At 46.6% G+C, this 24,667-nt stretch overlaps 1 protein-coding gene and 1 gene segment (V, D, J or C); both read right to left on the bottom strand.

Annotated features, from left to right (window-relative positions):
- Positions 1 to 8,848, bottom strand: part of LOC140419064 (uncharacterized) — a 205,732-nt gene extending 196,884 nt beyond the window's left edge. Inside the window, exons 1-3 of one of the 2 annotated variants that reach the window (XR_011945508.1) lie at positions 7,922 to 8,848; positions 6,620 to 6,733; positions 564 to 1,681 (exon numbers count right to left, since the gene is read on the bottom strand). The gene's annotated coding sequence lies outside the window, so the exon portion shown is untranslated. Of the gene's footprint in view, positions 1 to 563; positions 1,682 to 6,619; positions 6,734 to 7,921 lie in introns of those variants that run through there. The other variant, XM_072502795.1, reaches the window with a different exon arrangement.
- Positions 8,849 to 10,501: 1,653 nt separating this feature from the next.
- The window catches only part of LOC140419048 (Ig heavy chain C region, membrane-bound form-like), a 71,416-nt gene continuing 57,250 nt past the window's right edge, over positions 10,502 to 24,667 (bottom strand). Inside the window, 6 exon segments of the C gene segment in view lie at positions 10,502 to 10,607; positions 10,748 to 10,875; positions 17,884 to 18,213; positions 19,905 to 20,213; positions 21,065 to 21,376; positions 21,573 to 21,872. Coding sequence covers positions 10,599 to 10,607; positions 10,748 to 10,875; positions 17,884 to 18,213; positions 19,905 to 20,213; positions 21,065 to 21,376; positions 21,573 to 21,872 — 1,388 coding nt within the window.

The raw sequence follows: 24,667 nt of genomic DNA, 5'->3' as shown, positions 1-24,667 counted from the left end.
AGATTTAAAATAATTCGCAGAGGATTGGGAGTGGAAGGGGGACAACAGATCTCGGTGTCTATTCGGAACCCTGGATATGCGTTATCCCTTCTCAGCTCCCAAATAACAGAGGTCAGTCTGTGCTTTTTGGTAAAGTCCAGTTGAACTTTATTTGTCAGCTGTGCCACTGGAAAACTTGTTTTTAATACAAAATTCAAAATTCATTGCCCTGCAGCAAGCTAGTCAGATTAATTTTCTTTCATGAATATAGAAGTTGAGTATTCATTCAAATCATAATACACCAGATAAAATAACGGGAGATGGGAGAGAAACTAGAGAAAGATGTGGGTTCAGTGCTCGGGAAAGGATGACATTTAGAGACAGTTTGGTCCGGTGGGCTCGTGGAAGGGAGGGAAGCAGCAGAGGCAGCTGATCGGATTTACTCAATGTCAGTCACAAAGAAGCTCCACAAGCTCCTCACACTTCTTGTTGGAGGTGAGGATGGAAGAGACAGGGGAGAGCGAGAGAACTTCAAAGGAAATAACTTTTGTCAGAGATATTAAAATGTTTCAGCACACTGTGTATTTAACACAAATCTAATTTATTTGACATTCAGCCAGAATATTAGCCCCTGTAAGTGGGCTGGAGTTTGTTATCAGCAGAAAGAGACCCAAATGAACATGGTTCAGTCCTGAATGTGAGTTAACAGCAAAACCCATTCACTGTGGTTTGTGGCCTCGTTGGTGTCTCAGTAGAGAGGATGACTGAGTGAATCCCTTCCCACACACTGAACAGGTGAACGGTCTCTCTCCAGTGTGAATTCGCTGGTGATTCAGCAGAACGGATGACTGAGTGAATCCCTTCCCACACTCTGAACAGGTGAATAGCCTCTCCCCAGTGTGAATTCGCTGATGTACAGTGAGCTGAGTTGATCGCCTGAACCCAGTCCCACAGTGAGAGCATCTAAACGGTCTCTCGTCAGTGTGAACACGTTGATGGAGCATCAGTTCCCCAGAACTTTTAAAGCACTTCCCGCAGTCGGGACATTGGAATGGTCTCTCCCCAGTGTGAATTCGCTGGTGCTCCTGCAGGTCAGATGTTTGAGTGAATCCTTTCCCACACTTGGAGCAGGTGAATGGTCTCTCCCCAGTGTGAATTCGCTGGTGTCTCAGCAGGTTGGCTACATGAGTGAATCCCTTCCCACACTCGGAGCAGGTGAATGGTCTCTCCCCAGTGTGAATTCTCTGGTGTGTCAGCCGATTGGTTGAATTAATGAATCCTTTCCCACACTGAGAGCAGGTGAACGGCCTCTCCCCAGTGTGAACTCGCTTGTGTTTCATCAGGTTGGATGCCTGAGTGAATCCCTTCCCACACTTGGAGCAGGTGAATGGTCTCTCCCCAGTGTGACTGCGTCGATGAGTTTCCAGCTTGGATGGGTAAGTGAATCCTCTCCCACAGTCCGCACATTTCCACGGTTTCTCCTCAGTGCGACTGCATTTGTGGCTTGTGAGGCCTGATGATCGACTGAATCCTCGTCCACACACACAACACGCGTACGATTTCTCCTCACTGTGAACGGTGCTTTTTCCTTCCATGTCAAAGTACGATGATATTCAGGATATGATAAATTGAGGACTCTCTCAGATCCTGATGTGATGCTTGCTTTGAGTTTCCGGATTTTGAAGCGTCCCCTTCGAACACCCTGTGAAACGGATTCAAAACAGAAAATAGGGAGTGAGAGAACCCACAAAAACACAAAGGCAGGTTGTGAAATTGAGCTGAATGAATCTGGTCATTTGTGGGGCCGGCACTGGGAAAAAGTGACCATGAAAACGTCTCGTTTGTTGTAAAAACCCAACTGGCCTCTTTGGGAGGAGAGAGAAAGAGGTGAAGACGGATTTTGTATACTCACAAGACATATCGAGAGAGTAGTTGGCAAAGCAAATTCGATCTTGAGCTTCATAAACAGCAATATAGATACCAAAACTATGCTTCTGGTGGTATGGTGGTAAGCACTGCTGCCTCACAGTGCCGTGACCGGGGTTCAATTCTGGCCTTGGTGACTGTGTGTGGAGGTTACACCACTTTTTCCCCGTGCCTGCGTGGGTTTCCACCCGGTGCTCAGGTTTCCTCCAACACTCCAAAGAAGAGCAAGTTAGGTGGATTGACCTTGATAAATTGTCCGGGATGTGCAGGTTCAGTGGGGCTATGGGGTTACAGGGACAGGGTAGGGGTGTGGGCCTAGGCAGGGTGCCCTTTCAGTGAATCAGTGCACACTTCCAGGAAGTAGGCTTCAATGAAGTTACTGTGAAAAGCTCCTAGTCGCCACATTCTGGCGCCTGTTCGAGGAGGCCGGTATGGGACTTGAACCCGCGCTGCTGGTCTTGTTCTGCATTACAAGCCAGCTGTCTTAGCCCACTGTGCTATACCAGCCCCAAAGCCCCTAGTTCCACATTCCGGCGCCTGTTTGGGGAGGCTGATAGGGGAGCAAGTTAGATCGATTGGCCTTGATAAATTGCCCCTTAGTGTCCAGGGATGTGCAGGTTTGGTGGGGCTATGGGGTTACAGGGACAGGGTAGGGGGGTGGGCCTAGGCAGGGTGCCCTTTCAGTGAATCAGTGCACACTTGATGGGCCGAATGCCCTCCTTCTGCACTGCAGGAATTCTATGGTTCTAATTCTATTCTCTGAATCTTTATAAAGCTCTGGTCACCACTCTGCAGGAAGAATGTGAAGGTTCTTGAAGAAGGTGCAGAGGAGATTTACCAGAATGGTTCCAGCAAAGGAGGTTGAGGGGAGATTTGATTCAGGAACACAAGATTATACCAGATTTCCATTGGGTGGACAAAGAAACTCTGTTTCCATTCAGTGATCGTACAAGCAGTCGGGACACAGATTTAAAGGTTGGGGTAAAACCTGGATTGAACTATATAAGATCCTGAGGGGTCTTGACAGGGTGGATGTGGAGAGGATGTTTCCTCTTGTGGGAGAATCTGGAACAAGGGGGTCACCCAATTCAGACGGGGATAAGGAATTATTTTTCGTTTGAGGGTTGCAAGACAGGGGGTGGCATAGTGCTTAGCACTGCTGCCATAAAACACCAGGGTTCAATTCCCACCCTGACTGTGTGGAGTTTGCACTTTCTCCCCGTGTCTGTGTGGGTTTCCTCCGGGTGCTCCGGTTTCCTCCCACTGTTCAAAGATGTACAGATTAGATTGAATTGGTTAGGATTGTATTCATATATCATAGAATTTACAGTGTAGAAGGAGGCCATTCGGCCCATCGAGTCTGCACCGGCTCTTTGAAAGAACACCCCACCCAAGCCCACACCTCCACCCTATCCCCATAAACCAGTAACCCCACCCAACACTAAGGGAAATTTTGGACACCAAGCACAATTTAGCATGGCCAGTCCACCTAACTTGCACATCTTTGGACTGTGGGAGGAAACAGGAGCACCCGGAGGAAACCCACGCACACACGGGGAGAACGTGCAGGCTCTGCACAGACAGTGACCCAAGCTGGGAATCGAACCTTGGACCCTGGAGCTATGAAGCAATTGTGCTAACCACTTTGCTACCGTGCTGCCCATATTCGCTGGAGTTCAGAAGAATGAGGGGGATCTCATAGAAACCTATACAAAGTGGGTGGCACAGTGGCTAGCACAGCTACCTCCTGTCGCCGAGGACCCGGGTTCGATCACAGCTCCGGGTCACTGTCTGTGTGGAGTTTGCACATTCTCCCTGTAGTTGTGTGGGTCTCAACCCCACAAATCCATTACTATTGGGCCGCCAATGTGGCAATGATATGTAAATGGATGATGGAGGGTGAGGGAGTGGCGTGGAAAAGACTGGAGAGGAAGTCCTGTAAAGGGACGAGTTTAGAGGCGCTGGTGACGGCGCCGCTACCGATCTCACCTAAAAAGTTTACCACAAACCCGGTGGTGGCGGCAACATTGAATATCTGGGGACAGTGGAGGCGACAGAGAGGGGTGCGGGGAGCCCTGGTGGGGTCCCCAATCAGGAACAACCATAGGTTCGCCCCAGGAAGAATGGATGGAGGATTTCAGAGCTGGTACCAGTTGGGAATTAGGAGGGTGGGAGATTTATTTATAGATGGGACTTTTGCGAGCTTGGGAGCATTGGAGGAAAAGTATAAGTTGCCCCGGGGAAATTTCTTGAGACATATGCAGGTGAGGGCGTTTACTAGACAACAGGTGAGGGAATTTCCGTTGCTCCCGACACAGGGGATACAGGACAGGGTGCTTTCAGGGGTGTGGGTCGGAGAGGGCAAGGTGTCAGAGATTTGCCGAGAGATGAGGGAAGAGGGGGAGGAGTCGGTGGGCGAACTTAAAGGAAAGTGGGAAGAAGAACTAGGGGAGGAGATAGAGGAGGGTATGTGGGCTGATGCCCTAAGCAGGGTAAATTCCTCTTCCTCATGCGCCAGGCTTAGCCTGATTCAATTTAAGGTGCTACATAGAGCACACATAACGGGAGCAAGATTGAGCAGGTTCTTTGGAGTGGAGGACAAATGTGGGAGGTGTGGCAGGAACACGGCAAACCACGCACATATGTTTTTGGCGTGCCCGGCACTGGAAGGGTATTGGAAGGGAGTGACGGGAGTGATTTCGCGGGTGGTGAAGGCCCGGGTCAAACCAGGCTGGGGGTTAGCTTTATTTGGAGTTGCGGAAGAGCCGGGAGTGCAGGAGGCGAAAGAGGCCGACGTTGTGGCCTTTGCGTCCCTAGTAGCCCGGCGCAGGATCCTACTCATGTGGAAGGAGGCGAAACCCCCCGGACTGGAGGCCTGGGTAAATGATATGGCAGGGTTCATTAAACTGGAGCAGATAAAGTTTGCCCTGAGAGGATCGGCTCACGGGTTCACCAGGCGGTGGCAGCCATTTCTCGACTACCTAGGGGAACGTTAGAGGGAAGACAGATGACCAGCAGCAGTAACCCAGGGGGAGGGGGGGGGGGGGGTTTAGTTTAGTTTAGGTCAAAGATAAAGGGGTTTTGTTACTTGTGTATTGTTAAAAATTTCTGTATTGTTATTGTTGCGTTTTCTTTGTAAGAGGGGAAAAATTGTTATTTGGGAAAAAAATTTCAATAAAACATATTTAAAAAAAAAAAAACCCACAAATCCAATGATGTGCAGGGTCGGTAGATTGGCCACTCTAAATAGGCCCCTTAATTGCAAAAAAAGAATTGGGCACTCCAAATTAATGTTGAAAAAAAAACAGGGCGAGACAGAGTAGATTCAGGAAGGATGTTCCCGATAGTGCGTGTGTCCAGAAATAGGGATCACAATCTGAGGATACTGGGTAGACCATTTAGGACGGAGAAGAGGAGAAATTTCTTCACCCAGAGAGTGGTGAGCCGATGGAATTCATCGGCACAGGAACTAATTAAGGCCAAAACATTGCATGTTTTCAAGAAGTAGTTAGATACAGCACTGAGGGTGAAGGGGATCAAAGGATATGGGGGGAAAGCAGGATTAGGCTATTGAGCCTAATCAGCTCTGATCGTAATGAATGGTGGAGCAGGCTCGAAGGGCCGAATGGTCTCCTCCTGCTCCTATTTTCTACGTTGCTCCGTATCTATGCATGTAAATGGTCCAGGAGGTATGAGGAAGAATGTTTTTACACAACCAGTGGCAATGACCGTAAACCTGCTGCCTATGATGGAGTTTGAAAATAGACAATAAATGATTTTTTTTTAAATTGGATAGATCCCTGAGAGAAATAAAGCTGTGAGGATACAGAGACAGAGCAGGAGAATGACTCTGACTGGATTGCTCCAGATAATAATAATAATATTTATTAGTGTCACAAGTAGGCTTACATTAACACTGCAATGAAATTACTGTGAAAATCCCCAGGTCGTCACACTCCGGCGCCTGTTCGGGTGCACTGAGCGAGAATTCAGAATGTCCAATTCACCTAACACCCACGTCTTTCGGGACTTGTGGGAGGAAACCGCAGCACCTGGAGGAAACCCACGCAGACACGGGGAGAACGTGCAGACTCCGCAGAGACAGTGACCAAAGCCGGGAATCAAACCCGGGTCCCTGCCGCTGGGAAGCAACAGTGCTAACCACCGTGCCGATTAGAGAGCTAGCATGGACTCAATGGACTGAATGCCCTTCTCTGCCCATAATTTAAAATATATATATTTTATAATAAATTTAGTGTACCCAATTCATTATTTCCAATTAAGGGACAATTTAGCGTGGTCAATCCACCTACCCTGCACATCTTTTATCTTTGGGTTGCGGGGGCGAAACCCACACAAACACGTGGAGAATGTGAAAACTCCACATGGACAGTGACTCAGAGCCGGGATCGAACCTGGGACCTCGGCTCTGTGAGGCAGCAGTGCTGCTCACTGCGTCACCGTGCTGCCAGCTGACTCTGGCATTTTTGTCTAATCTCGCCTTGTATTTTAACCCCGGAGGGTTCAGATATCACTCAGGTAAATCTGTGCTACACTCCCTCCGAGGCCATTCTATCCTTCCTCAGGTTTGTTGCCCAGAACTGAATACAGTTCTCCAGGTTTGGTCAAACCAGGGTTTGTGAATCTCGGGGCTTTTCCAGTCACACTGAGACCTGAAATCGTCCCTCACAGACAGAACAGACAAACCTTTTACCTTCCACACCCAGATGCTGCTGAAATTCAGCTTCTAATGAACCGAGTGACTCTCAGATTGCAATGTGACGTTTGGTTTGCGTTTCCCTTCTGTTAAACGTCCTCTTCCAGTATCCTGTAAATTTACAGAAACCTCACTGTCAGTTTAGGATAGAAATTCACAACATTCTCTCCTCGCCAAATTTGATTAAATGTATTCCTGGAGGTTCGATCACATGACCTGCCCTCATCCTCCAGCCATTAATCGGTCAACACATCCATCCTTGTGACACACTGCCTTCCTCGGCCAATTGGAAGCAAAAGGACTCATTACCTTACAGGACAGTGTTTGACTGGGGCAGCACGGTGGCACAGTGGTTAGCACTCTGTGTCACCGCGCCGAGGTCACAGGTTCGATCCCGGCTCTGGGTCACTGTTCGTGTGGAGTTTGCACATTGTTTGCGTGGGTTTCACCCCCACAACCCAAAGATGTGCAGATTAGGTGGATTGGACAGGCTAAATTGCCCCTTATTTGGAAGAAATGAATTGGGCACTCCAAATTTATTTTTAAAAAGGACAGTGATTGACTGTCAGCCAAACAACCTTCATCCCATTTTCAATATTTTTATATCCGCTGAAGAGAAATGTTCAAAAATATTTTTTACTGCCCTAATGATTTTCCAGAGACCCAAAATTAATATTTTTACTGTCCTAATCACGTTCCAGTGTCACAAAAATATTTTGTACTGTCCCAATGATTTTCCAGACACCCAGACATGAATCTCACCAAGGCAGAAGGTAAAATTTGAATTCGTTGAAAGTTTACTTTAAAAAAAAAAAATTTAATGTACCCAATTCATTCTTTCCAATTAAGGGGCAATTTAGCATGGCCAATCTCTCTACCCTACACATCTTTTGGGTTGTGGTGGCGAAACCCACGCAAACACAGCGTGAATGTGGCAACTCCACACGGACAGTGACCCAGAGCCGGGATCGAACCTGGGTCGTCGGCGCCGTGAGGCTGCAGGGCTACCACTGCGCCACCGTGCTGCCCTCATTGAAAGTTTACTGATGACCATGAAACCATTGTCAATTGTTGCAAAGACCCAACTGGTTCACTCATGTCCTTCAGTGAAGGAAATCTTCTTATCTTACCTGGTCTGGCCTACAGGTGATTCCAGATCCACAGTCAGCTGGTTGACCCTTAAAATGCTCTCCGAGATGCCCTCAGTTCAAGGCAATTAGTGATGGGCAGTGAATGCTGGCCCAGCCAGTGACACCCACATCCCGTGAATGAATAGAAAAGAAAATCTGCCATCCTTACCTGGTCTGGCCGACACGATTCCAAACCACAGCAATATGGTTGATTCTTTAAATGTCCTCCAAGATGGCCGAGCAAGCCACTCGGTTTAAGGAACATTAGGGATGGGCAATAAATGTTGGCCCAGCCAGTGACTCCCACAAATGATTAAAATAAAATACCGGCGATTCCAGTCAGTCAATCTGGAAGAGTTGGCATCCGGTGCAGACATGCAGCGCAAAATAATAATAATAATCCCTTATTGTCACAAGGAGGCTTCAATGAAGTTCCTGTCAAAAGGCCCTAGTCGCCACTTTCCGGCGCCTGTTCGGGGAGCCTGGAACGGGAAATGAACCCGCGCTGCTGGTCTTGTTCTTCATTACAAGCCAGCTGTCTTAAGCCCACTGTGCTAAACCAGCCCCTTCCCTGCGGCACATTGTCCTCTGTAAAGATGGCGGCCGGTATTCCGGGTCTGTCACCGCTCAGCTCTCACTCTGTTTGGTGCTGTTTAAGACGGGACCGTTAACATTTTCCTCGGGAGTTGAAGCCTCCACGGGGTATTTATGAAGCCTCCCAGCTCACTCCACAGCTTCTATCGCTCCCCGGCCACCCACCGGCTCCAATTCTGAAAGTTTGTATCATCAATAAGACATTGGGACTCAAAGACTAATCCAGTTTGATGGACAAGTTATCTCCTTTCTGACCAATGGAGAACAAGCTCCTCCCACTCGTTGAAACATCGCCCTGACAAAGACAACAGATGCGCATGCGCCCTGATGCACATCCAATAAAGATGGCGGCCGTTAACCCGAGCCGAAGATGAGGCGCTGCAGCTCCGCTCGGTACAAATATGGTGCCGTAAACCTTTCCGAGGTTTGCGATTTCAACAGCTTTACACAACATTTCTGCCCACCCCCGCGATCTCTCGCTCCCTCCATATTGTTAAACGCCTCTCACCAATTTCTGATCAGAAAAAAACGTTCTTCTGCATCGCCATTACCCACACTGCGCATGCTTAAATCACAACGGGCCCGCCCCTCATTCACTCCGATTGGTTGGAGGACGAGCTGCTCCCGGTCGGTCCTCCAGCCCCGCCCCTCCGCTTCGTATTGGTCCGGATCTGCCGTCAATCACCCGGGCATTGTGACGGTTACGATTGGTGAGATCGGCCACAGGCTCAGGCTGACTCACTGATTGTCCAATAATCATAGAGGTACAATCATATAATTTACAGTGCAGCAAGACGCCATTCGGCCCATCGAGTCTGCACCGGCTCTTGGAAAGCGCACCCTACTTAAGCCCACACCTCCACCCTGTCCCTATAACCCAACAACCCCATCTAACATAAGGGCAATTTAGCATGGCCAATCCACCTAACCTGCGCAGCTTTGGACTGTGGGAGGAAACCGGAGCACCCGGAGGAAGCCCACGCAGACACGGGGAGAACGGGCAGACTCCGCACAGGCAGTGACACTTTTGTTGGGACTCGCTGATTTTGGTCTTTTATTTTGACTGGACCACATGTTTGGGGAAAGCAAGAGAGGAAAGAAGGTTCTATAGAAACTAGAATGATCTATTGTGAATTTCTATCCGATTCTTAGAGTGATCAGTTTTGTAACCTTTTTCAGGCATTAGAACGGGAGGATTGGCAGCCTGGCAACTCGAGCCAAATATAACATCGAGATCTGACAGTCACTCAATTCATTAGGATGTAAATATCACAAACTGTCAATGTGCTTGTCTGTTCTGACTGTGGGAAGAGATTTCAAACATCAGTGTGACTGGAAAAGCCCCGAGACACACACACACCTGAGTGAGTGTGTTCCAGTGAACTGACTGTGGAAAGAGCTTTAACCAGTTACACAACCTGAAAAATCATCGTGTTTCCTCTGGTGGGAGAGTCTAGGACCAAAGGGCATAATCTCAGAGTAAGGGATCTCAAATTTAGGACAGAGATGAGGAGACATTTCTTCTCTCAGAGGGTAGTGAATCTGTGGAATTCTTTAGCTGGCTCTGGAGTTTAACAAAATAAGGCAAAGGTGAAGGCGGCATAACCCGGATGGGCCGCTTGGTGGCGCAGTGGCTCTTTCACTGAGGGGCCTTGAGTTCAGACACATCCCAGGCAGGACTGGTGAGAAATATCTGTCTGGGAAAGGGGAGACAACTGTATAATCGGGAAAATGGTGCGGTGCCGATGGACCTGAGAGAAAGGAGTTCAGCAAAGTCTTTATTTCTTCATTTTTCATTCAATATTTATTAAAAATTCAGAGAAAATATTACAGAAAAGTTAATTTTGAAGTTAACAAAAGGGAACATAATGATTGAGGGTCACAGTGAGAACAGAACACATGCCCTCTGAGCTGCCAAATGTATGTACAACTGTAACAGACACAAGAAAGAGAGAACGGGAGCTCAACATAAAGGGAAGGCAACTGTTGTAAATAAGGTACGAGATAAGTTATTTACTTAGACATGAGATTGAGAGAAATTACTAGCTACAATTACATTACAGCCAAAATTATCTCGTACATTTTAAACGGAAAACCGAAATATTGTCCAAGATTGTCTCAGTTACAGATGCAGAATAATAAACTGAGAGGATTTTACTGTTAGAGTCACCAAGAGGAAATATTGTATTTGTGTCACACACAGACCATAATAAACAGCTGAGGAAAATCTACAGCGTCCGAACGTCAACCGATCACTTGATCTGTAAAAGAGAGAGAGAATGATGAAGCAGATGTTTATGATTGGGGACATTGATGTTACAGTTTTGAATCAATAAAACATTTAGAGATTTTTTAAACGGCTTCTGTCAGTTTGAAGTGTGAGTGGATTGAATCTTCTCACCTTCACCAGAGTGACTGCAGCGCTGTAGGAAATGCTCAGGAAGAACAGGGTGATGAATGTGGAAGCGGTTGTCCAGATGTTGCCGTTATCATCCTCATTGTCTTCAGTCCAGATGCGCTCTGTGGTATCTACGGGGATAGAGCAAATAAATATAATTAGATTGTTTATTAATCCAGGATATGTTTTTAATATTCTCGCTTCATTTTCTCCCGCTGCTAATTAATTCTTCAATATATTTCCATTGCATATCTATTGTTGAGTTCATGACACTCAGAAATCGATCTCCTTAACTTTTTTCTTCCAATTAAGGGGCAAGTTAGCATGGCCAATCCACCTACCCTGCACATCTTTGGGTTGTGGGGGTGAGACCCACAGGTCACGAGGAAACTCCACTGGGACAGAGACCCAGGATCGGGATGAACCCCAGGTCCATGGTGGCGTGAGGCATCAGTGCTAACCATTATGCCACCGTGCCGCCATTGCCTGATGTTTGTGTTTGTTCCTTATCTTTTGTGTCTGTGTAGATGCGAAATTCGTGTTTTGCTTTAGTCTTTTGTGTGTCCCGATGTCTTTATAAGTGTCATTGTGTGTGTTCCTGTGTCAGTTAGTCTTGATCTGTGTATTTGTGTGTCAGCGTCTGTATGCAAACTTTGTTTATCTTCTGTCAATCTGTATGTATGAGTGTTTTAGTGTGTGTTTGTGTGTTGAAGTCTATGTTTATCTATTAATACCTGTGTCAATATAAGTTTATACTTCCCTGCCCAGTAATAAAAGTGTTAATGTGTCTTTATACGTTCAACATGCATGTCAGTGTCTTAATGTTTGTGTCTGGATAAGTGCATTTGTGTGTGCGTGTGTTTGTTGATGTGTGTATTTCATCATGGAATCATCATCATATAATCCCTACTGTGCCAAACGAGGCTATTCGGCCCATTGAGTCTGCACCAACCCTCCGAAAGAGCACTCCAACTGGACGCATGCCCCTGCCCTATCTCCAGAAACTCGTAACCCCACCTAACGTTGTGGGCACTAAGGGGTAATATAGCATGACCAATCCAGCTAACCTGCACATCTTTAGAATGTGGGAGGTAACTGGAGCACGCAGTGGAAACAGGAATAGACGCGGCAGAACGTGGAAACTCCACACCGACAATCACCCGAGGCTGGAATTGAACCCGGGTTTATGGTGCTGTGAGGCAGCAGTGCTATTTATGCGTTGATGATTGTTTATAACTATCTATTGATGTGTATTGATGCCTCTATGTGCACTAACGTGTGTTTGTGCTAGCATGTGTATGAGTATGCTAATATGTGTCCACGTGTGCCCAAAAGTGTGTTAGTGTGGATTATTGTCTCTGTTTGAATGGAAATCTTTCAGTCATCGTGAAATTCTGCTAATGTATATGTTATTGGTTGCATTTGTGTTTCATATTCTTCAGTCAATCTGCTTGTCTCGTTTCATATGTTTGTGTATCTGTGTGGACATGTGGTTGTATGTGTCTGTTTGTATACATTTGTGTAGCCGCTCGTGTGTGGATTTGTGTATGTGCACGTGTGTATGTGCGTGTCTAAACGTGTGCTTTTTTTGTGTTTATGTGCATGTCTGTGAATTTTTGCGCACGTTTGCGTGTGTTTTTGTGTCAAAATATGTGTGGTTTGTTGTGCCTGGATGTATGTTTATGCATGTGTTTCTATGTGTGTGTCTAGGCGTGTGTTTGTGTCTATGTGTGAGCGTGTGTACGTTTGTGGGTCTCTGTGCATGTGTGTGTGGAGTCTGTCTTTATCTGTCTGTGTGTTTGTATCAGCTGCCTGTAGCTTTGCTAGTTGTGGGTATTATTGATACCGATGTAGAATATGTTGAACTTTCTGCTTATAAATGTGTTTTCTGTGAGTTGCAAGCTGACATCAGGTGACCTAATGCAAAAATACAAGGCGGTGCCTCAGGAGAGAACAGTGAAACCCCAGAGAGAATTCAATCACCAGTCTGGATTTAGATTATGGGGAATCAGTTTTAGCAGACGGATAAGAGGAACAAGGGTGCTGAAGGAATTCTGTTGCATAAATAGATATTTTAAGAACATCTTGATCATGATGGTCTTTTAAACCCTTCAGCCAGTAAGCTCCATGACGTCTTGTAATGTCAATAACTGAGTTCTTAGTCTAGAGAACCGTTTCCTTTCAAACTCCCTGCTTGGGGACTGGGAGGATATTGAGTTAATAATCTCCCTCTCTCTGGTCAGCTCAGCAAATTGCCTTTGGGTTCTCCCTGCTGGAGGTGGAAAGACAGATAATTCACTCATCACCTTCCTCTCTTTTGGTCGAGAAAGTGGAGGTAAAATGAGTTAGTATTGCCTCTTTGCTGGGGAAGTGTGGGTAAAGTGGATTAAATAATGCCGCTCCAATCATTGTTGGAAACGGGTGTACAGTGGATTAACTCAGCCCCCACCTTCTCTTTGTTGGGGAAGTGGGAGTACAGTGTGTTAACTAATTCAGGGGCTGGTTTAGCACACTGGGCTAAATAGCTGGCATTTAAAGCAGACCAAGGCAGGCCAGCAGCGCGGGTTCAATTCCTGTACCAGCCTCCCTGAACAGGTGCCGGAATGTGGTGACTAGGGGATTTTCACAGTAACTTCATTTTGCAAAGAGATTTAGGTGTACAGGTCCACAGGTCATTGAAAGGGGCAACACAGGTGGAGAAGGTAGTCAAGAAGGCAGACGGCATGCTTGCCTTCATTGGCCGGGGCATTGAGTATAAGAATTGGCAAGTCATGTTGCAGCTGTATAGAACCCTAGTTAGGCCACACTTGGAGTATAGTGTTCAATTCTGGTCGCCACACTACCAGAAGGATGTGGAGGCTTTAGAGAGGGTGCAGAAGAGATTTACCAGAATGTTGCCTGGTATGGAGGGCATTAGCTATGAGGAGCGGTTGAATAAACTCGGTTTGTTCTCACTGGAACGAAGGAGGTTGAGGGGAGACCTGATAGAGGTATACAAAATTATGAGGGGCATAGACAGAGTGGATAGTCAGAGGCTTTTCCCCAGGGTAGAGGGGGCATGGGAACCTGGATTGTAGTTTTAGGGTAAGGGAGAATGAGAGTATAGAGGTCAGGAGCTCAGATTTGACGTCGCAGGAGGGGGCCAGTGTTCAGGTAGGTGGTTTGAAGTGTGTCTACTTCAATGCCAGGAGTATACGAAATAAGGTAGGGGAACTGGCAGCATGGGTTGGTACCTGGGACTTCGATGTTGTGGCCATTTCGGAGACATGGATAGAGCAGGGACAGGAATGGATGTTGCAGGTTCCGGGGTTTAGGTGTTTTAGTAAGCTCAGAGAAGGAGGCAAAAGAGGGGGAGGTGTGGCGCTGCTAGTCAAGAGCAGTATTACGGTGGCGGAGAGGATGCTAGATGGGGACTCATCTTCCGAGGTAGTATGGGCTGAGGTTAGAAACAGGAAAGGAGAGATCACCCTGTTGGGAGTTTTCTATAGGCCTCCAAATAGTTCTAGGGATGTAGAGGAAAGGATGGCGAGGATGATCCTGGATAAGAGCGAAAGTAATAGGGTAGTTATTATGGGAGACTTTAACTTTCCAAATATTGACTGGAAAAGATATAGTTCGAGTACATTAGATGGGTCGTTTTTTGTAAAGTGTGTGCAGGAGGGTTTCCTGACACAGTTTGTTGACAGGCCAACAAGAGGCGAGGCCACATTGGATTTGGTTTTGGGTAATGAACCAGGCCAGGTGTTGGATTTGGAGGTAGGTGAGCACTTTGGGGACAGTGACCACAATTCGGTGACGTTTACGTTAAGGATGGAAAGGGATAAGTATACACCGCAGGGCAAGAGTTATAGCTGGGGGAAGGGAAATTATGATGCCATTAGACGTGACTTGGGGGGGATAAGGTGGAGAAGTAGGCTGCAAGTTTTGGACACACTGGATAAGTGGAGCTTGTTCAAGGATCAGCTACTGCGTGTTCTTGATAAGTATGTACCGGTCAGGCAGGGAGGAAGGTGCCGAGCGAGGGAACCGTGGTTTACCAAAGAAGTGGAATCTCTTGTTAAGAGGAAGAAGGAGGCCTATGTGAAGATGAGGTGTGAAGTTTCAGTTGGGGCGATGGATAGTTACAAGGTAGCGAGGAAGGATCTAAAGAGAGAGCTAAGACGAGCAAGGAGGGGACATGAGAAGTATTTGGCAGGAAGGATCAAGGAAAACCCAAAAGCTTTCTATAGGTATGTCAGGAATAAGCGAATGACTAGGGACAGAGTAGGACCAGTCAAGGACAGGGATGGGAAGTTGTGTGTAGAGTCTGAAGAGATAGGCGAGATACTAAATGAATATTTTTCGTCAGTATTCACTCAGGAAAAAGATAATGTTGTGGAGGAGAATGCTGAGCTCCAGGTAAATAGATTAGATGGCATTGAGGTACGTAGGGAAGAGGTGTTGGCAATTCTGGACAGGCTGAAAATAGATAAGTCCCCGGGACCTGATGGGATTTATCCTAGGATTCTCTGGGAGGCCAGGGAAGAGATTGCTGGACCATTGGCTTTGATTTTTATGTCATCATTGGATACAGGAATAGTGCCAGAGGACTGGAGGATAGCAAATGTGGTCCCTTTGTTCAAAAAGGGGAGCAGAGACAACCGCGGCAACTATAGACCGGTGAGCCTCACGTCTGTAGTGGGTAAAGTCTTGGAGGGGATTATAAGAGACAAGATTTATAATCATCTAGATAGGAATAATATGATCAGGGATAGTCAGCATGGCTTTGTGAAGGGTAGGTCATGCCTCACAAACCTTTACGAGTTCTTTGAGAAGGTGACTGAACAGGTAGACGAGGGTAGAGCAGTTGATGTGGTGTATATGGATTTCAGCAAAGCGTTTGATAAGGTTCCCCACGGTAGGCTATTGCAGAAAATACGGAGGCTGGGGATTGAGGGTGATTTAGAGATGTGGATCAGAAATTGGCTAGCTGAAAGAAGACAGAGGGTGGTGGTTGATGGGAAATGTTCAGAATGGAGTTCTGTCACAAGTGGAGTACCACAAGGATCTGTTCTGGGGCCGTTGCTGTTTGTCATTTTTATCAATGACCTAGAGGAAGGCGCAGAAGGGTGGGTGAGTAAATTTGCAGACGATACTAAAGTCGGTGGTGTTGTCGATAGTGTGGAAGGAAGTAGCAGGTTACAGAGGGATATAGATAAGCTGCAGTGCTGGGCTGAGAAGTGGCAAATGGAGTTTAATGTAGAGACGTGTGAGGTGATTCACTTTGGAAGGAAAAACAGGAATGTGGAATATTTGGCTAATGGAAAAGTTCTTGAAAGTGTGGATGAGCAGAGGGATCTAGGTGTCCATGTACATAGATCCCTGAAAGTTGCCACCCAGGTTGATAGGGTGGTGAAGAAGGCCTATGGAGTGTTGGCCTTTATTGGTAGAGGGATTGAGTTCCGGAGTCAGGAGGTCATGTTGCAGCTGTACAGAACTCTGGTACGGCCGCATTTGGAGTATTGCGTACAGTTCTGGTCACCGCATTATAGGAAGGACGTGGAGGCTTTGGAACGGGTGCAGAGGAGATTTACCAGGATGTTGCCTGGTATGGAGGGAAAATCTTATGAGGAAAGGCTGATGGACTTGAGGTTGTTTTCGTTGGAGAGAAGAAGGTTAAGAGGAGACTTAATAGAGGCATACAAAATGATCAGAGGGATAGATAGGGTGGACAGTGAGAGCCTTCTCCCGCGGATGGAAATGGCTAGCACGAGGGGACATAGCCTTAAACTGAGGGGTAATAGATATAGGACAGAGGTCAGGGGTAGGTTCTTTACGCAAAGAGTAGTGAGGCCGTGGAATGCCCTACCTGCTACAGTAGTGAACTCGCCAACATTGATGGCATTTAAAAGTTTATTGGATAAACATATGGATGATAATGGTATCGTGTAGGTTAGATGGCTTTTGTTTCGGTGCAACATCGTGGGCCGAAGGGCCTGTACTGCGCTGTATTGTTCTATGTTCTATGTTCTAATTACTAGGGGGCATAGGTTTAAGGTGAGAGGAACAAGGTTTAGAGTAGATGTACGAGGCAAGTTTTTTACGCAGAGGGTTGTGCGTGCCTGGAACTCGCTACCGGAGGAGGTAGTGGAAGCAGGGACGATAGGGACATTTAAGGGGCATCTTGACAAATATATGAATAGGGTGGGAATAGAAGGATACGGACCCAGGAAGTGTAGAAGATTGTAGTTTAGTCGGGCAGCATGGTCGGCACGGGCTTGGAGGGCCGAAGGGCCTGTTCCTGTGCTGTACATTTCTTTGTTCTTTGTTCTTTGCCCCCACATTCTCTTTGTTGGGGAAGTGGGAGTACAGTGTGTTACCTAAAGCCCCCACCTTCTCTTTGTTGGGGAAGTGGGGGAACGGTGGATTAACTAATGCCCCTCCCCTCTCTTCGTTGGGGAAGTGGGTGACAGTAGGTTAACTAATACCCCTCCCCCTCGCTCTTTATTGGGGAAGTGGGGGTACAAGGATTAACTAATGCCCCTCCCCTCTCTTCGTTGGGGAAGTGGGAGACAGTGAGTTAACTAATTCCCCTCCCCTCTCTCTGTTGGGGAAGTGGGGTACAGTGGAGTAACAATTTCCCTTTCCCCTCTCTTTGATGGGGGATTGTTGGTCCATGTTTCTGTGTGACCCTCAATTCAGTTCCCACTGGGGGTGATGCAGCAACTTGTATCTGACATCATCTTTAAAAGGATGGATAATGGGAGAAGCAGGAACACCGAGATTTAAATGTGATGGGTTTGTTTGTCTGAAATGGGAAATTGACAGATTTCTTCTCAGCGGGAGGAAAGTCAATATTTTGTTGAATCCTGGAATCAATGAGTTTTACTCAGTCTCTAACCCAGGGTGCATCTGAGCTGGGAGCACTGGTTGTATCAGACTTGGGGCCGAGACCTGTAGAAATCCGGGTCTCATTGAACAGATCTAATATCAGCAAAGTGGAAGCTCCATTAATTAAGCGGCTGTGCAATTAAATCACAATTAGAGGAAAAAACCTTTATTATTTTTATTTTAGTTCGAAATGCAATAGATAGATTCTCATTGACATGAATTAACGGTGTCCATCAGAGCGAGGGAAATGTTCACAAAACTGGGTTTACCGCTGGATTTATCAACCGTTCTGTTGATGATCTTCAAGGGGATGGCTTCATGTCCCACCACACAGGAGTAAGAAGCGCCGCTGGCCCACTCCTCCGCTGCAATGGATAACAGGCTGTACATGAAGAAGGAGCTATTGCCGTTCTCCGCCATCACCTCGGTGTTCTTGTAGTTCCCGGGATTCACCGGCTTGTCATTGACGGTCCACTTGACGAAGATCTCTCGGGGGGAGAAACCTCTCACTAAGCAGCTGAGGGAGACGAATCTCTGAGCGGAGACGTCTTCAGCCGAGGGCAGGAGGACAGAGACGGACGGTTCCCGCGGATTGGGATCTGCAGAAAATGTACAATAAATGTAAATAAAATGGGGAATTCTGGAGGCAATGGAACCGCAGGTCAGATGTGAGAGAATTGTGTTTTGTGTTGGATTTTAAAGGTTTCCATTTCCCAGTTTGGGATCTGTCCGGTTTCCCAGCTCGGAGCTGAGGTGGACACAAGCCTTTACCCTGAGAATTTATGGATATTGGATTCGAAAGTTTCAGAAAGTGTACAGCAGGGAAACAGGCCATTCGGCCCACCTGTTCTGTGCTGGTGTATAAGCTCCACACCAGGCTCCTCCCACCTTATCCCTAGAGGATTGGGAAACTGCCAATGTAACTCCCTTATTCAAAAGGGAGGGAGTCAAAAACAGGAAACTATAGGCCAGTGACCTTAACATCTGTCAGTGGGAAACGGTTCGAGTCCATTATAACGGATCCAATAGCTGAGCATTAAGAAATACACAATATAATCAACAGAGTCAGCGCGGCCTCTTGAAGGGGAAATCATGCCTGACAAATTTATTGCCCTTATTTGAGGTGATAACGAGAAGGCGAGAGAGAGGGGAGCCAGGAGGAGTAATATACATGAATTTCAAAACTGTGTTTAATAAATGAATGTTCTATTCCCACGTTTGCAGATGACAAAAAATTGGTAGAAAGGCAAGTGGTGAGGATTACAGAAAATCCACAGAGGGACAGAGAATGTGAGGTTATACATTTGGTAGAGGAGGAACATAACGGAATATTATTTAGATGGAGAAAGCTGAAGTAACTGGGGAATTGGGGGTCCTCGTGCAGAAACCACACAAAGCAAGTTCTGCAGGTAATATGGAGACAAATTGAATGTTGACATTTATTTCAAAGGGAATAGAATATAAACATGGGGAAGTCTGGCTAAAACTATACAAGGCACTAGTTAGTCTACACCTGGTATACTTTGAATCGTTTTGGTGCCCTTATCTAAGGAAGGCAGATTGGTTTTGAAGGCAGTCCAGAGAAGGATCACGAGGTTGATCGCGAGTATGGAGGGATTTTCTTATGGGGAGAGGTTAAGTAGGCTGGGTTGTACTTATTGGAGTTTAGAGGAATGAAGGCGACCTAATTGAGACATGAAAGATTCTCAGGGAGCTCCTTAGGATAGACGCTGAGTGGTTGTTTTCCCTTGTGGGAGCATCTAGGACCAGAGCGCAGGATCACAATGTAAGGGTTCACCGATTTAACACAGAGATGAGGTGGAATTTCCTCTCTCAGAGGGGAGTGAAGCTGTGGAATTATTTAACGCAGGGGGCTGTAGATTCTGGGTTGTTCAGTGTGTTCAAGGTTGAGGGAGACATATTTTAAATCAGTGAACGCATCAAGAGATATAGGGATAAGTCGGGAAAGAGGAATTGAAGGTTATCACATCAGATCAGTCATGACCTCACTGCCGGCTGGACCGGTGTTGATGGGCCCAATGGCCTACGTCTGTTCCTCAGTCTTGTGGTCTATGGTCTCGCTCCATCTAAACCCAATATCACTGTTGGGTTTCATTGTTCATTCATCTGCATATCAATTTCCCCCTTAAACTCTAAACGCCCAGAGTATTTAGTTAGTGGAATTACCAATCAGAATGGACCATAAATACTGAATACTAACTACTGACCGCTGCACTGACACTAGAAATAGACACAATGACTCACTTATTGCTTCAGTCTCACCGCTCACCTATTTTTTTGTGGATTGAAATTCTTAAAGGAGTTGGCAGGTCCTGATGGCTCGCCATACAATCAAACACAGCCCCACTCAGCCAGGCTTGTGTGGAGATGTTTAATTTGTTGACCAGACTCTCAGCATCTGCCCCAGGCTGGTCGGCAATCTCTGATTTCAGCGGCTTCTTCGCTTCACTCCAGGACACGTTGACTCCATAAGGAGCATTCGAAATGACGCAGGTTAAGGTTACGGTCGCCTCCAATAAGACCTGTTCTATTTGTGGTGGCAGTATTGTTACTGAGACATCAGTGCAAAGGGAAGGATCTGTGAATGAAAAAAGTGGAAATCAACCCAAGTTTGGTCTTCAGAATCAGGACAGCAGTATTCAGCCTGAACCCTAAATGGGAATATATCAACTTCGAAACATCAACCTCTAAATAATCAACTTCGAAACATCAACCTCTAAAGACCGCCTTTAATCTTCTTTACGCAATGGAAAATCAGTTTGGTTTGTGAAAACTATTCTCATTGTGAAATACAGTCAGCCCCGATATCATTCTAACGAATCAGTATTTCAGCATTCCCAATACAAATATTCCATTCCTGATCTCAGGAACGAAGTACTGGAGGCTGATCCATAAATAGGTTGGATGAACTTACCAACACTTTCCCCCGGAGCTGTTATCAGTTAAGTGTTTGAGACACCCACTGACTCTCAAATATAATCAGCTGTCTCAGGATAAAGCTGGTATCAAGTCCACCAGGGGCTGGTTTAGCACAGGGCTAAATCGCTGGCTTTTAGAGCAGACCAAGGCAAGCCACCAGCGCGGGTCCAATTCCCATACCAGCCTCCCCGAACAGGCGCCGGAATGTGGCGACTAGGGGCTTTTCACAGTAACTTCATTTGAAGCCTACTTGTGACAATAAGAGATTTTCATTTCATTCATTCACCTCACTCACTAAATGACTTCAAATTATAGGGATACATTTATTTCTATATTCATAAAATCGTGAATGATAAGCAACCCTCATGCAGCTCTTACATCAGAATGAAACACAAACTACATGGCAGTAAATTAGAAGTTGTTCTGTGCTTTGTACTAACTTCAATAAATTCCTGATTTGGATTAACTTCAGAGTGCAGATTTATTGTTTCCTCTGTTTGTGTCTCTTACCAGACGCGGTGATGTTTTGACTTTGGGTGACTCCTTGATGAGTGACCTGGCAGGTATAGACCGCTTTGCTGAACCATTCCCCAGCGGAGACTGTCAGCCGACTGCTCGCCGAGAAGTTCCCGTTCACTTCACAGGGGGGCGAGGTGACAAATCCTGAACCCATGGGTTGTCCATTCTTCAGCCACTTCACCGTCATTGACTTTGGCTGGAAATCGTTGATTGAACAGACCATGGTTGCAAATTTCTGTCTTGAGATTTCTTCATTGGAACTCACGGTGAGGAGAACATTTGGTGTGTTGACAGGTGGAGGGCCTTCAAGAAACACAAGTTAGACATTTCTTGAAGAAGATGTAACGAATAACATGACTAATTATATTTGAACAGTTTCTCTGTGGTCACTATTTCTCACAGGAATCAGAACTATGCAGAGAACCATAAATGTGTTATGACCAAAGATGTAAATAAAGCAATCAAAGCGTCTGTTTCTCACAGATTCCACAACACTTACATTTCATTCCAATGGTCTTGTCTGAGCCGCTGTGTCGAACCTCACAGCTGATGTTGCTGCATGCTCCCTCTGATTCGTTGATGGTTAACTGGCTGCTCAGGGTGTAGGTTCCCTTCTTGTTTCTTACTGACGGGTATTTCTTAACTCCAGTGGTGATCAGCTGCCCATCTTTCTTCCAGGTAAGGCTGGTGATTTCTGGGGAGTAGTCCATCGCCAAACAGCCGAAGGTCACGGAGTTGTCGCTGTTGTGTTGCTGACAGGAGGAGACCAGGCTGTAGAGAGTGGGTGGAGACGGTGTTGCTGGGAAAGAATGGCCCGTTCAACAAGTTAGACTCTGTTATTTGTGATCTATAAGTTACCAAGCACATCAAAATGTGATGATACATTTATCCTAACATTTTCTCATTAACTGTTACATCCATATTTCAGCGTCTATTAGTTCTATGATTTGAGAATCACCATCTCTTTGCCCCCTCATTAGAAACTCGCATCCCTTTCTCCGTTTCTAACACAGACACAAAATAACATTTGATGCCGCCTGAATGGTGTAACTGTCATTGGATTGAAGGAGAGGAGCAGAGAGTTTCCCCCATTATTTCAGCCACCATGTAAAATAAAATAGAAATGTCGTCATAGTCCCGGAGACTGCCCTTTCCTTCTGAGAGCTGACTGGTGGTGATTTAACCTGAGGGTCACCACACCTCAGGCGAGGGGCAAGGTTGAGAATGGGGGTCTTTATGAATAACCTCAGCCGGTGCAGCAATTCAACTCACGCTGTTAGGATCGCTCTTCATCACAAACCAGCCATCCAGCTAACTGAGCTGTGTACGTCACAATCCAGCTAACTGAGCTGTGGACGTCACAATCCAGCTAACTGAGCTGTGTACATCACAATGCAGCTATCTGAGCTGTGTACGTCACAATCCAGCTAACTGAGCTGTGTACGTCACAATCCAGCTACCTGAGCTGTCGATGTCACAATCCAGCTAACTGAGCTGTGTACGTCACAATCCAGCTATCTGAGCTGTCGATGTCACAATCCAGCTAACTGAGCTGTGTACGACACAATCCAGCTAACTGAGCTGTGAACGTCACAATCCAGCTCACTGAGCTGTGTACGTCACAATCCAGCTAACTGAGCTGTGTACGTCACAATCCAGCTAACTGAGCTGTGTGCGTCACAATCCAGCTAACTGAGCTGTGTACGTCACAATCCAGCTAACTGAGCTGTGTACATCACAATGCAGCTATCTGAGCTGTGTACATCACAATCCAGCTCACTGAGCTGTGTACGTCACAATCCAGCTATCTGAGCTGTCGATGTCACAATCCAGCTCACTGAGCTGTGTACGTCACAATCCAGCTAACTGAGCTGTGTACATCACAATCCAGCTAACTGAGCTGTGGACGTCACAATCCAGCTAACTGAGCTGTGTACATCACAATGCAGCTATCTGAGCTGTGTACGTCACAATGCAGCTATCTGAGCTGTGTACGTCACAATCCAGCTAACTGAGCTGTGTACGTCACAATCCAGCTATCTGAGCTGTCGATGTCACAATCCAGCTAACTGAGCTGTGTACGTCACAATCCAGCTATCTGAGCTGTCGATGTCACAATCCAGCTAACTGAGCTGTGTACGTCACAATCCAGCTAACTGAGCTGTGAACGTCACAATCCAGCTCACTGAGCTGTGTACGTCACAATCCAGCTAACTGAGCTGTGTACGTCACAATCCAGCTAACTGAGCTGTGTACGTCACAATCCAGCTAACTGAGCTGTGTACGTCACAATCCAGCTAACTGAGATGTGTACATCACAATGCAGCTATCTGAGCTGTGTACGTCACAATCAAGCTCACTGAGCTGTGTACGTCACAATCCAGCTAACTGAGCTGTGTACGTCACAATCCAGCTAACTGAGCTGTGTACGTCACAATCCAGCTAACTGAGCTGTGTACATCACAATGCAGCTATCTGAGCTGAGTACGTCACAATCCAGCTAACTGAGCTGTGTACGTCACAATCCAGCTCACTGAGCTGTGTACGTCACAATCCAGCTAACTGAGCTCTGTACGTCACAATCCAGCTAACTGAGCTGTGTACGTCACAATCCAGCTATCTGAGCTGTCGATGTCACAATCCAGCTAACTGAGCTGTGTACATCACAATCCAGCTAACTGAGCTGTGTACGTCACAATCCAGCTAACTGAGCTGTGTACGTCACAATCCAGCTATCTGAGCTGTCGATGTCACAATCCAGCTAACTGAGCTGTGTACGTCACAATCCAGCTATCTGAGCTGTCGATGTCACAATCCAGCTAACTGAGCTGTGTACGTCACAATCCAGCTAACTGAGCTGTGAACGTCACAATCCAGCTCACTGAGCTGTGTACGTCACAATCCAGCTAACTGAGCTGTGTACGTCACAATCCAGCTAACTGAGCTGTGTACGTCACAATCCAGCTAACTGAGCTGTGTACGTCACAATCCAGCTAACTGAGCTGTGTACATCACAATGCAGCTATCTGAGCTGTGTACGTCACAATCCAGCTCACTGAGCTGTGTACGTCACAATCCAGCTAACTGAGCTGTGTACGTCACAATCCAGCTAACTGAGCTGTGTACGTCACAATCCAGCTAACTGAGCTGTGTACATCACAATGCAGCTATCTGAGCTGAGTACGTCACAATCCAGCTAACTGAGCTGCGTACGTCACAATCCAGCTCACTGAGCTGTGTACGTCACAATCCAGCTAACTGAGCTGTGTACGTCACAATCCAGCTAACTGAGCTGTGTACGTCACAATCCAGCTATCTGAGCTGTCGATGTCACAATCCAGCTAACTGAGCTGTGTACGTCACAATCCAGCTAACTGAGCTGTGTACGTCACAATCCAGCTAACTGAACTGTGTACGTCACAATCCAGCTAACTGAGCTGTGTACGTGACAATCCAGCTAACTGAGCTGTGGACGTCACAATCCAGCTAACTGAGCTGTGGACGTCACAATCCAGCTAACTGAGCTGTGTACATCACAATGCAGCTATCTGAGCTGTGTACGTCACAATCCAGCTAATTGAGCTGTGTACGTCA

The sequence above is a fragment of the Scyliorhinus torazame genome, chromosome 5 (genome assembly GCF_047496885.1).
Source record: "Scyliorhinus torazame isolate Kashiwa2021f chromosome 5, sScyTor2.1, whole genome shotgun sequence".
NCBI classification, from domain to species: domain Eukaryota; kingdom Metazoa; phylum Chordata; class Chondrichthyes; order Carcharhiniformes; family Scyliorhinidae; genus Scyliorhinus; species Scyliorhinus torazame.
This window is presented reverse-complemented; position numbering and strand designations above follow the sequence as displayed.